Source organism: Halichoeres trimaculatus, unplaced genomic scaffold (assembly GCF_033239565.1).
Source record: "Halichoeres trimaculatus isolate MK-OKI-2021-1 unplaced genomic scaffold, fHalTri1.1 fHalTri1_scaffold_17, whole genome shotgun sequence".
NCBI classification, from domain to species: Eukaryota; Metazoa; Chordata; class Actinopteri; order Labriformes; family Labridae; genus Halichoeres; species Halichoeres trimaculatus.
In genome coordinates this window covers 22,269,995-22,283,471 of record NW_027437195.1, presented here as the reverse complement: position 1 = coordinate 22,283,471, position 13,477 = coordinate 22,269,995, and the positions used below count along the sequence as shown (strand labels likewise).

The following is a 13,477-nucleotide window of genomic DNA, read 5'->3' as shown; positions in this document are numbered from 1 at the left end:
CATTATAGGGTCTCTAGTGTTATTCAGATCTTTGATAATCATTAGCCGACAGAGACGGTTGTTTGTTTTCTGAAGAATTTAAAAGAAGTCAAACTGTTTCAAAAGAAACTGACAGACTTTCATTCTCATGACCGTGATAGATAGATTACCTGTCTTCAGTCTTGACCAGGTGCTTCCTGAGAGAAGGACTACCAGGTCCTCTGGATGTGCGTCCTCCATCAGGGATGTCTCCTCTGCTCTCTGCCCGAGGAGAGGGGCCTGGGCTGGGGGAAAGGTCCATCTCCATCTCCCCTACAGGTCTGGAGGACACCAGAGAGATGGGAGAGACAGACCTCCTGTGGGAGACAGGTGAGACAGGGGAGACAGACCTCCTGTGGGAGACAGGGGAGACAGGGGAGATAGACCTCCTGTGGAAGATGGGTGAGACAGGAGAGAGAGACTTCCTGTTGGACAGAGGGGAGGGGGAGCAGGAGGTCAGTTGTTCCTGGTGGCGCTGAGGGGCTACAGAAAGACAGAAAGGGAGACAAAACTGTTAATGTATTCAATATGTAATGATCATGAAGAACAACGCATTCAAAGTTAGCCACGGAGATCCCCAAGGCTCTATGCTCAGACCCATTCTTTACTTTTCTGTCTCCTGGTACGCAGATGATACTCAGTTATACTAGAACAGATGAAGCCAAACACCTCAGAGAGACATTTTTTGTATGGCTATAACCGCCCTCTGGTGTGCTGATGAAACTCACCCTCAGGCCACTCACTGTGCTCCAGGCTCCAGCTGATCCTGGATCTGTGGACGACATCAGAAACATGATATGAGAATCATCACGTCCTCCTGAACTCTCCTCTGCTCCATCTGCTTACAGGAGAAGATCTAAGACAAACACCTGAAAACACCAGGCCAGCACCTCTGAAGCACAGAATGAATGAACAGGAAGTTTCTGCAGCTTTAAGACTCTTAGACTGACTCATGTTGTGTTTACCTGTTAGGGCTGCTGGCTCTCTGTCGACCAGGTGAGGGCAGACGCTGTCGCAGCTCCACGTTCACTCTGGGATTAGCTGAAAACATCAAAACAGAACAGCTGAAGCAAACAGTTCCCTGGAAACACAACAGGAAGTGTTTGCACCATCACACCTATCTCTCTGCCTCTTGCTCATTATGTCTTTATTAATCATTAGTGAGTAGTAATCCTGTTGTCACGCCGAGCTTTCTAAATGCTTACAGCCCATTAGCAGAGCAAACATAGCTTCATTATCTCATTTAGGCCTCGTTGAGGACGGTTAATGACTCTCGTTAAAGAAGACACCAATCAGAACTCAGCTTCTCAGGTGTAATTAAAACAGAAGCAGATATCAGGCTAAACACTCATTAAGTCAGGAGAGCAATAAAACACACAGAGATCATTTAGACACTCAGTTTGGTCTTTCTGTGTGTGTGTGTGTGTGTGTGTGTGTGTAAAGGAGACACAGAACAGACCAATTAGAACAACATTACCATTGGGTGTCACATCAGTTCAGAGGTTAAATCTAGTGCTAAAGTACCAGTGTGTACAACCAAGTAATACAAACAGCTTTGTTTTGGCAGCCATCACAACAGGTCACAGTTACACACTGTTGCTCTGGTAGATTCACTTTCATTTTATGGATCCTGTTGTCTTCTTTTCCTTCATCTTCTCGGAGCATTTAACCTGTTTTGACCCTTAAACTTTATATGAAGAGTCAGTTTTTGTTTTTGAGAAATGAATTTCTAAAAACTGGAGTTCCTCCATTGTCCACAAGAGGCTGGCTGCTGAAGCATCAGGAACCATGTAAACACACGTTTAAAAAGCTGGTCTTTACAGCACGGCTACAAATGTTTACAGCCTGGTTTAAAAAATGGATTTTAGTCTGAACAGTTCATTAAAAGGGTTTTAAAACTTGTCAATTTAGAGATAGTAAAATTATGACTTTAACATAATCAGAGGTGTCACTGACTTGACCAACAGGTGGGCAAGCTGTATCTGTTAGCAAAAGATGCTAAAGGTCTAAATTCAAAGGCTTTTTATGCACTTTGTGTATAAGAGATGTTATTTTCCATCTTTATTTATCTCTTCCTATTGTTATGACCTCTGCTCTGACCTCCTAAGGGCTACAGGTGAAAATTAGCCTTATGGCTAACTCTGGCTATTTACATAGATGTTGTGCTGTATTGTTTATTACTAGGGATGTTTGATACCATTTTTTATGCAAAACGATACCAGTACGAGTACTTCCTCTTGAGTACTCACCGATACAGAGTAGTACTTTTTAGTACAAGTAGTTTTTATACATAAAATTTCGATTAATAGTCACAGATCATTTTGATCAAAGACAGCACAGTCACTCTGACATTAAGTCCAAATAAAACACAAACAACTCTCTCTAAATTTAGAATTCTTTAGATCAATATTAAAAAATATATTCTAAAAGTGCACAATAAAACTAACAACTGTCAGAGTTTGAGAATATTTCAAAGTAAACTAAAGTGCAAAATAAAACAGTTGAGTAGATAACTCTCCCTGGTTCATTCATGCTGTCTGAACAGGACCTGGTGCACATTTGCCATGGTGTTGAACAGCTGCAATTAGCAGCAACTAGTGGCGAGGAGGACTTGCTCGACGAAAGACTTTCTTGCCTATCTGTATCTGCTGCTGGTATCGATACCTTGAAAAAAAGGCTGGTATCGGTACTGTCCCATCCCTATTTATTAATATGCACTGTCCCTTCACAACTGACAATTTAGCAGATGCTTTTGTCCAAAGCGGCATACAGTGCTGAGCAGTTGGGGATTTGGTTCCTTGCTCAAGGGCACACTGACAGAGCTAAGGAAATTATGCTAACACCTCTCCGGCTATCAGCCCAATTCCCAATCTTAGTCCATGCTGGGACTTGAACCAGCAACTCTCTGACTACCAAGCCAAGTCCCTATAGACTGAACTACTGCAGCCTCTTTACATAAATATGAATATGAAAAATGAAATCCACGTTTTCATCATAATACATCAACCGAAGTTAGATTGAGCCAGAAATTCCATCATGCCAAGTAACAATGAGAAGCTTCAAAGCTCAGCTTCAGGACCTGTATGACATCACAGAGACAGACTTTGGTCTTGTCCGGTGCTGTTTGTGTAAAATGAGGCTAAATCTCTCACTGTGAAACAAACCTCCCTACAGGTGCTCATGAAGTAACCATGAACCTTAAACTGCTGCCCTGTAAGCAGAGTTTGACTCCCACTCTTGGTGCTTTGCCACCTGACATCCTCATTCCCCCTTATTTTCTGCTTGCACCCTTCGTCCTCTCCTTTCACTGAAAACATAAACAATGAAATATTGAACTTAAACAAAAGAACCAAAATATGACTGCTCTTTACCTGCAGCACTAGCAAAGATGGGGGCCTCTATACCTCGACATGGAAGGAGAAACTGTTAATCCAATTACATGTGTGAGTGAGTGAAGGCATCATTTCATCTGTGAGGTGTAAGGTTCTGTTCGGAGATTCTGGTTCTGTTCCTGCTTTTTTTACGGTGATTGAATCATTTCTTCACTTTGAAACTTTTCTCATTTCCTGTCGTCCTCTGCCCCCCTCCCTCCCTCCCTTCCTCCCCCCTCTGATCTCATTGTGGACTCAGAGCTAATTGAGCGCGGCGGCTCTTCTTATTATTCATGTACAATTACAGATGTGATAATGTGCTTAAATCCTTCTAAATGACCGTTCATGCCTCGCGCTCGCTTTGAAGTCTCGTCAAAGATGGAAAAATCTGCAGAAAAAAGGGAAAATACAAAGGCCAATCAGAGGAGCAATCTGTGCGAGCCAATGAGGAGAGGAGGGGGGGAGGCAGGGGAGGCTTGTCCCCCCCTCCTCTTCTCTTCTTCTTCATGTAATATAAACTAAAGTCCATTAATTTTTTAAGCTGTATTTAATACATTTTGTGCAGAAAGTTTGGTGCAGAGAGTGTGGGGTGTTCCAGCTGACTGCATGAATATTAATGACGGTGTTACGATGATTAAAGAGGCTTCAGCTCAAATCCAACACAATCCGCCTGTGATCCGCCCGCCACCGCCACGCCGCCACCACCACACCGCCGCACATGAATTTAGATACCGACATTAAGCCCAGGAGAGAAGCTGCACACACACTCACACATACACAGATGTATTCACAGAGACAAACATACAGTAAATACTGATGTACATTTGAGTCAATTCGACCTTTCATTACACACAATTCATCCACAGTCAGTTTGTTTTGTTAGAGCCGAAACAATTAATGCCTTAAACAATTAACAGATTGTAAATTAGCAATCTCTGAAAAAAAAAAACAGTTTTAAAGAGAAACAGAAGAAAGAAATTAAGAGTTGAGGCTTGTAGCATTCCTCATTTCTGTTTTGATGAATCAAATATGACAAAAGAGATTACCTTCTTATCCAAATAAAAAGTAGGAAACAAAAGAGGTTACAAGAAAGCGATCATATTAATTTATTTTCGAATTTGTAATACCAGGATAAGCAAATCTTTACAATATTTGAAGATGAGATGTAGTTCCCTTAGTGTCCACTAGAGTCTACCTCCAGCAGTGAGTCAGTCCCCATAGATTTCACCTTTAAGTAAATTCTAACTAGCCATAGACCAATGTGTGTTTTTCAGGGCCAGTACCGATACTGATTATTGGTAGTCAAGGAGGCGATAACCAAAATTTTGGAGCTGATATTCATTTGCAATAAAAGTGAAAATATTGGTGTCAAAATTTTTAATGGTAAAAACTCTAATACTTAACTTTAAAAAAAAATCCTTTAAGCATAGGTTTATTAAACAGCTCCCAGGCTCAGCAGTGTGCCTTGTGTTTAAAAAAGTAAATAAATAAATAACTTAAAAACAAACTGGGACTGGGATGTTTTTTTTTGTTTTTTTTTTACAAATATCTGAAAGTCTGCTGCTTAAACTTACCTACAAAACATGTATCTGCTCTCTGGAGCTTCTCCACTCTTCAAACTCTTTTCTCCTCTCCTCACTTTTTGTATTGTTTCTTATCGTCTATCAGATTTAGAAAAAAAGGCTGATATGCTTCAAAATGCTGAATATTGATGCAGATAACCGGCCCAGCCAATAATCTGTCTATCCTTCATTCTGACTACATTTAGCAGTGTTAGCAGTGATTATCAGCTGGCTTTTACTAAGTTATACCTGACCTGTTAGCTCGTTCAGTGATTGTCAGACACTTGTTTTTAGCGGCGTCTCGTGCAGAGTCAGGATGTTTGTTGGTTTTTCTGGAAGAACAGTGAGTTGTTGTGATGTGAAGACTTTAATACTGTCAAACTAGAATCTGATGTGATCCTCCAGCTCACAAACTACACAACTTTACACCACTGATGTTTAACCCACCAACACATATGATCGAAACAGAACTGACACCTGCTAAACACACACACACACACACACACACACACACACACACACACACACACACACACACACACACACGCACACACACGCATTCCTGCACACAGACATGAATAGCAGCTACTTCAGTCTGATCAAACAAACTGGTCTGCAGCCCACCCTCATCCAACAATACTGTGTGTGTGTGTGTGTGTGTGTGTGTGTGTGTGTGTGTGTGTGTGTGTGTGTGTGTGTGTGTGTGTGTGTGTGTGGACCACCCACTCTGCAGATTAAACACAGTTCACACGACCATCTCCTCCCACCCTCTCTTCATTCACTCCCAGCTTCGCTCGCCATTTGTCTCATTCTGTCATTATATTAATCTGCTGACCAACCTTTGCGTGTGTGTGTGTGTGTGTGTGTGTGTGTGTGTGTGTGTGTGTGTGTGTGTGTGTGATCAGAGCAGCAGCTGATAAACAAACTGCATCATGATTGACAGCTGATGATGGTTAACATGTGACCTTGTCCTCCTCCTTTTTCCTCCTTCCTTGCTCCCCATCATCCTCTTTTTCTCCTCATCATCACACCTTTAGTCATCTTTTCTTCTTTCATCCTTCTTATCTTTATTTCTCAATTATTTTCCTTCTCTTTTCTTCCTTGACCTCGTAATTCGTTTCCACCTTTCTTATCCCTTTCTTGTCTTTTTTCTTCTCTATCATTCGTTATCCTGCCTTTTCTACACATCAATCTCTCTCTTATTCTCCTTTTCTTTTTCTTTTTCTCCATTCCTTGGTTTCTTTGGCACACCATTTCTCCTTTCTTTTTTATCTCCATTTTATCATTCCTTACTTTCCTTGTTAGCCTTACTCTTTTTTTCCTTCCTCTTCTGCACACCTTCCTACAGGTGTGATGATGCTGGAGCTGACCGGCGTTCAGATGTTTACCTGACCCTTGTGACATCACCAGGTACACAAAGTGACATCATCAGGTGACTGAGCGTTAACCTGTGTGCTGTGGATGCCGAGGTTGTCAGCAGCATTTGTTGCTGCAGTAACAGATAATCAGGTCTGTGGTCGGTCTCAGCAGGTGTGATCCTCTGAGTTCACATCAGACGTTTCTGCAAACACGTCTGAAGAAGCACAAAGTCAAACTCCAAATATACCCACGTCCTTCATCACCATTTACACGAAAGATTACAGACGAGAAGAGATGCTGCGCTGCAACGGAGGATCACCAGATTACTGACGAAGGGATGGTAAAGAACCAGATATACTGAAACTACGAGAACCAAAGGAACCTCGGCTCACAACTTCAAGCGCGAGCCCTGAAGAAACCAAAGGACCAAACCTAAAGATGCTCACATCTGGAGCAAGGTAACAGGTTCAACCAAAGGAACTTCACCATAGAAATTTTACATGAGGAAAGAGCAGAGACGAGGAAAGTTTGACTACGAGTCTAATACACTCCCTGCTTTGTTATTATGCACACTCTACTAGTTCCAGGTTGAACCACTTTTAAGTGTTAAGAACTGCCTCAATTCTTCTTGGCATAGGTTTATTAAGGGGGTGGATCCTGATACCGATCCTGGTATCAGGTTTTGGTATTGGCACCTCTCAAAGCTGGATCGGTATTGGTAGAAATGGTGTCATTCCAGCCAACCAGCTCTATGCCATTTTTTTTTCCATGCGGTTGCTATTTGATTTAAAATGTTACCTCTGATGTACTTTCTTTGTCTTTGGCTGTATCATCAGTCTACAGGATATAAAAGTTCACAAATGAATTGACTTAGTGTGCATTCTGAGGCTTTGTTTTTCTAGTAAACATTTCAATATTCTTTAGTTTAAATAAATATTAACTTCAGTAATTCCATCTACTATTTTTTTACATTTTACCAAAGACGCTATCAGTCTAATCCCACAGTAGAGCATGCAGGTTATTATTTAACACTGGTATTGTATCGGTATCGGTATCAGGATTGGTAGATACCCAAAGCCCAGGTATCGGTATTGGTATTGGGACCAGAAAAGCTGGATCAGTGCATCCCTAATATTGTTATGACAGTATATCATAGTTGCTGCAAGCTTTGAGAAATGGAGTGTTATCCTGCTGGAGGTCACTTTCACAAATTCAGCTCAGCTCAAAGTGGGAAAAAAAAGCAATATTGCTGAGATCAATATCTAAATTATAAACATGTTAATATTCAACAAATATAACATCATTTTCAAAGCTGATGTGGGGAAACACTGACATGCTGATTTTAAAAGCAAATCAATATGATACTTAAATTGTCAGATCTTTGTAAAATTAAACTACCTCTGTGCACAAATCGCTGTTTCCTAAATAAATCTACCTGCACTGATAATATTGTTATCCTATCTTAGTCACACCGGTAGTCTTCCACAAAATAACGTGGAAAAACAGATCAAACATTTTCTGTTTTCATGGTTTTCTATGAAATATAATTTTTTCATACTTTTACAATAATGGCTGAAATATGAAATTGCAATTAGTTTTTGATTTTGGAAGGCATTTCCCGACCCCCCAGCACCTGTGTGTGCTGTGACCTTTGACCTTTTCTTCTATGTGTAATAGAGACTCTCTTCAGTAGTTTCTGTAATAAATGCAGGGTTGTAGTTCAGCTGTATGAAGGACCACAGCTCCATCTGGTGGACAAATGTACGTATTAACCCCCTCACTCATATTGTCCTCTGTCACTTCAGTTCTGCTTTCTTTCATCCACAAACACTGATGTTTCTATTGCTCTGGAAAAAAAAACATTCTTTGCTTTACTCTCTGATTTAGTGAAGCGTTAATGATCATGTGGAGACGTTTCTGTGTCAACACAGAGAGACGGCAGATTCAGCAGCTCAGGTTTGTTCATTTTTCTGAATTTTATAGACCATCTTTGTCTGAAATTTGAATGTATATGTTGATTTTTCTCTCCTTACTCTAGTTTCATTCACTTAATCATAAATTCCTTTGAGGTTTAACGGCTTCACCTGAGCCACGTGGAGGGAGAACCAGAGAACCAAGTAAAACCAGTTTACCTCCACATCCCTGCTGCCCTTATATCGGAAAAATATCCAGTATACCATATAACCTGTCGGAGCTGTTAGTGTGACTTAGTGGTGGTAATAGTGGTAATAATGGTAGTAAGAGAGTAGTTTACCTGTGTACATGTCCACCAGAGAGTCCCTGAGCTCCTTGCTGGGTGTCCATGTTGACAGACCGGCTTCTGCTGCGCTCTCTGAACTGGTTTCTCTAAGAACACAAACACATCAGACCTCAGGGATCTGCCAGCAGGTTCACACACTAACACACACACACACACACACACACACACACACACACACACACACACACACACACACACACACACACACACACACACACACACACACACACACACACAAGAAGGCCACACAACTTAAAGGTGCAGGTTCCCTCCTGTCAGCCAGTTCAGTGTGTGTTCGGCCACATGACCTCAGACTGGATAAACTGGGTCACTTCCAGACCACTACACTGAGTGACGCTCGCAGTCAGCCTATATGACCTGCAGATCATGTGACTTTTAATCTGTTTCCACCGTAAAAAAAAAAAAAAAAAACATAAATTACCCAGCATTCCTCTGTGAGGGACAATCAGCTGATTGTTCTAATCACATCCACCAAGAACCTATTTTTATCTTCACTTGTTTCCAAGAAAGTGGTTCAGACCGGTGTGAGACCAGATTCAGGCTGGGTGATGATCGGGCTCATTTAGACCATTTTTTGATAAGTTCCAATCTGATTCAAAACATATTTAAACACGGTTCACACCAGAGTCAGACAAGTTTGAGACCAGTTTTAACATAGGCCTAGACCAGCTTTAGATCCTATCTGAACAGGGCTTGGATCTATTCTTAGAACAGTTTGAAACCAGGTCCAACCCAGATTGAGTCAAGTTTAAAAACTTGCTTTGGTCCAGTTTCAGACCAGGTTTAGATCTGGTTTGGACAAGGCTCAGACTGGTTTTAAACAAGGTTTGGACCCATTTTCAAACTGGCAAATAGTTTTTGCTGACTTACTGCTCGAGTTGCCGCTGCAGGTTGCTGATCTTCTTCTTTGCTCTCTGTAGAGCAACCTGAACATCTTCAGCCCTGCTGCTACTCGATGCCATCAACACACCTCCACCTGCCTGAGCTCACACCTGACTGCTCCATAACAACCAGCACACTCTTCATGGACTCACAGTGCTTCCAGGTCACACTGGTGGAGGAGCTCTGTGACTGGTCGACAGTCAGAGACTCTGAACTAACAGCTGATGAAATATTGATGAGCTTACAGCATCAGGTAACTCAGGAGAGTTTCAGGCTTATCAATAAAACACCTTCATGCATTTTTAGATATAACCACATAAAACACAAATGAGAATTAAATTTGAGAAATTGACTTCACTTATTTTAGTCCCTATTAAAGGAATGACTTCACAGAGTGGAAGATGTTTCACTATCAGATTATTTAATGTGACATCACGCTGAGGAGCTGGTTTGATTGGTCCACAGACAGAAGACGCAGTAAAGACACAGAGCTTTTGCTGTCACTTCAGTTCATTTATTCAATATTTATATACAGTCATCATGTCCGCTGTGTCTCTGCGTCTGTCAGCAGTTTGTCCAGCAGGGCGACATCCACTCGATGCTTCATCACAAACTGTCCATTCAGGTGGAACACAGGTATGTCGTACCTGTACCTGTCCCACCACACTTTGTTCTCTGGGAGGGTGATGTCCACCTGCTGCAAGACAAACTGCAGAGAAATGGGGGAAGGCTCCATGAATGATGATGTGAATGATTTCACTCTGAGGTTTCAAAGTTTGAATGTTAGTTTGTGATAACAGGACATGTGTGAATCTCACCCGGTGTTTTAGTGGCTCCAGTTCTTCTTTAGCGTCATCACACAGAGGGCACGGGTCCTATGCACACATCAGCAATATCATTACACTGTACTTAATTACATGCTTGTAATAGGTGCAAATCAGAATGTATTTAGATCATTAACTGCTGTAACCTATGTTGAAAAATGCTACATTTTACTGTCCAATTTTAAGCAATTATTAATTTTCAATTATCTCATATCAATTCTTAGGGATGCACGATATTATCGCCACAATATCGGTATCGGCTGATAAAAGATTAAAAACACGTTTATCGGTATCGGCAGATATGAAAATTTCTGCCGATATGCACAGCCGATAAGGTGCTATTCAGTTAAGGTTTATTATTATTTACCATCTGAAAAATAAGCTCCATGAATAAAATGTAGCACTTCATTTATTTGCACTGCAGAGCTCTGTGTCTGTCACCAGTTTGTTACAGTAGCTCTAACTTAATTAAATGCAACTTGGTTATGTTTAAAAATGCATTGTACATTTAAAGTTCATGTGATCTAAAGAAATACTTTTTCTGTATTTCAAAACTGAATGTCTTGAGTTTGAAAAAATAATACATTTCTTATTTATGGTAAAATCAAATGTTTTTTGTCTTGTTTTATGTGTGTTTCTTAAACAAATAAGACCGTCACAATAAGAGTAACATATAAATTCCAGTACAGGATAGACTTAGCTTTCTTTACAGTGAAAAAAACAAACAAACTTGTGATTATCGGTATCGGCCAAAAGGGGTTTCGATATATCGGCATATCGGACATCGGCAAAAATCCAATATCGTGCATCCCTATCAATTCTTACATTTGTGCACCAATGACACCAGATGAAAATAAGCAAACACCTAACGCGCACGCAAGGTGTGTGTTGACACAATGTCGACACAAGGTTTCATATTCACAGGTTAATAGAGAGAGAAAAGGTGAGGTATAAATTAGGGCTGGACAATTAATCGGATTTTAATCGTGATTTCAATTTTGCCATCTGACAATCATAAAAACAATATAATCCAAGAAAAACAGTTAATATGCCTCACAGTGTAGATGTATGCAAGTTCCTGTGCTTCATAGCTCTTCTGTGTTCCATGTGCAGCCACAGCGAGTGTGTGTGACTTATGTGCATTAATAATACTGTATGTGCCACTTGCTGGTTCTTTAAAGTTGTGTTTAAATCAGTACTGAAGTTTTTGAATGAATGAATAATTGTGTATATTAATCGTGATTTCAATATCACTTAAAATAATCGGGATTCTTATTTTTACCATAATCGCCCATCCCTAGTATAAATTAGTCTAAACATCCGTCCACATGTGCTGTTAGTTTGTAGTGTTACACAGACAGATGCCACGTTTTGTTACCTCAGAGGACAGAGAGGGAGTGGGTAAAGAGTGAGACGGGATGTTTTTTTTTTTTTTTACCTTAGTGAATAGAGTGAGAGTGGGTAAAGAGTGTGCAGAGAACAGTCGGGGGAGCTGCAGAGCTGCAGGTCGGCTCAGAAGAAAAGTCTCCAGGAAAAACATTTGATCTGAGAAAGGAGAGAGAAGCAGAGTGTTACTGACCTCACACACTGAACCAGATTATCCACAGAGCAGCAGGCCGACCAATCACAGCACAGGAGGGAGGATAACGATGAAATACCAGATGAGGCGCCAGGACAAAATGAGGCAGAAAAACAAGAGAGCAGAGCTGGGCTCTTGTTTGAAATGTCACTAACAGTAAACGTTGAGATGTTTAAACACAGTCCTAGTAAAACAACTTTGTCTTTGACAAATCAGACTTTGCTGAATAGTGGTGGTGGAATGCTCAAATATTGAAATGAATTATGACTTGCTGTGCTTTAAATGTACACTTTGGTTAGCAAGAAGAAAAGTTAGAGTTGTTTTCTTATCTGGTAGATTAAAAAACAGGACCTTGGATTCGTGAGCCAAGTTGCACCCCTAAACTCCAATAACCTGTCTGATGTCAAATCAAAAATGGTTAATTAATTCTATTAGTTTGTTGAAAAACTTCTTTATATTAGTTTCCTGCCCACAAAGACAAAATTAATTAAGGTCTAAAAAACACTGACAACATCTCTCTGGTTTAATTTTTGATAATATAGTTAATTTGAAATGGCATAATTATGTTTAATTTGGATGTATGTTTGCAGCTATACATCTATGCATTTTAGTTTAGAGTTAAGGATTTTTTAAATCTTACTGAACAGTTTAAGAACAAAATCAACCTATCATTGATTTACTTTATTATTATTGTTTCATGTGCCACAAATGAGTGCAAATGTGACGTTTTAGTTGAGACAGTTTGACACTTATTATATTGACTTGTGTAATTCAATACAGTTAAAAATCTCCTCTCACTCATAGGCACAGTCAGTTTATGACAGGAGAGTTTAAATAAGACAGTAACACATCTTGTGTTCAGTGTAAATAAGTCAGTTAGCATATTAGCTTTACTATTAGCTCACATTCATTCCCACGGACACACACAGTCCCCGCATTTAACTCACCAAGTCCCGTCGAACAGTTCTGGCCCTGTTGTGAAGGATAATCCGTTAAAATCTCCTGGTTCTGTCGGTTTGATGAAAGTTTGCTGTGAGTTTGGGATACCTAAACATGAACAAACCCTGCTGAGACTCTTCTCGTTTTGTTATTGAACTGGCCGTCACCTGTTCTTTTTCGGTGGTAGGCTGTAGCGCTGAAGCGGTATACTCCGCCCCCTGCTGGCGAGACTGATTTAAATTTTTCCCTTCGATAATCAGACTGTGTGTGCATTGAATTTGCCTGGTTTCTATGGAGGAAGCCCATTACATTACCGCCATTAAAAATGAAAAACAATTGGTAAGTCACAATAACGAGATGCTTGGTTATTATTACGACTGAGTAGATCAGTTATTTTTTACTATATTATATGGTGTTTGACCAGGGGCGTATTTAGTCGTTGGGGGGCCCAAGGCAAACCCAGTCAATGGGGCCCTCCATGTCTTTGTAACTCATCTTCCTCAGAGCTAGACTGGCCTTCCCTGGGTCCACTGTCTCTTTCTGAGAATCAAGGCATGAGACAGTGCTAATCTTGTACATGGTAACTTAACGCAACTAAATGCATTTCCTCAAGTTCTGTACTTTAGTTTGATTTTGAAAAAAGTGAATACATGATTTAGTCC

General features: G+C 40.5%; 1 protein-coding gene across 3 annotated transcripts in view; it reads right to left on the bottom strand.

Moving 5' to 3' along the window:
- mipol1 (mirror-image polydactyly 1) overlaps window positions 1–13,016 on the bottom strand; it is a 36,910-nt gene extending 23,894 nt beyond the window's left edge. Inside the window, exons 1-6 of one of the 3 annotated variants that reach the window (XM_074692103.1) lie at window positions 12,824–13,016; window positions 8,565–8,656; window positions 984–1,059; window positions 747–790; window positions 405–501; window positions 150–368 (exon numbers count right to left, since the gene is read on the bottom strand). In XM_074692103.1, the coding sequence (XP_074548204.1) occupies window positions 150–368; window positions 405–501; window positions 747–790; window positions 984–1,059; window positions 8,565–8,574 (446 nt within the window). In that variant the 5' untranslated portion in view covers window positions 8,575–8,656; window positions 12,824–13,016. Of the gene's footprint in view, window positions 1–149; window positions 502–746; window positions 791–983; window positions 1,070–8,564; window positions 8,657–12,823 lie in introns of those variants that run through there. The other 2 variants (XM_074692101.1, XM_074692102.1) reach the window with 2 other exon arrangements.
- Between the last annotated feature and the right edge of the window lie 461 nt (window positions 13,017–13,477).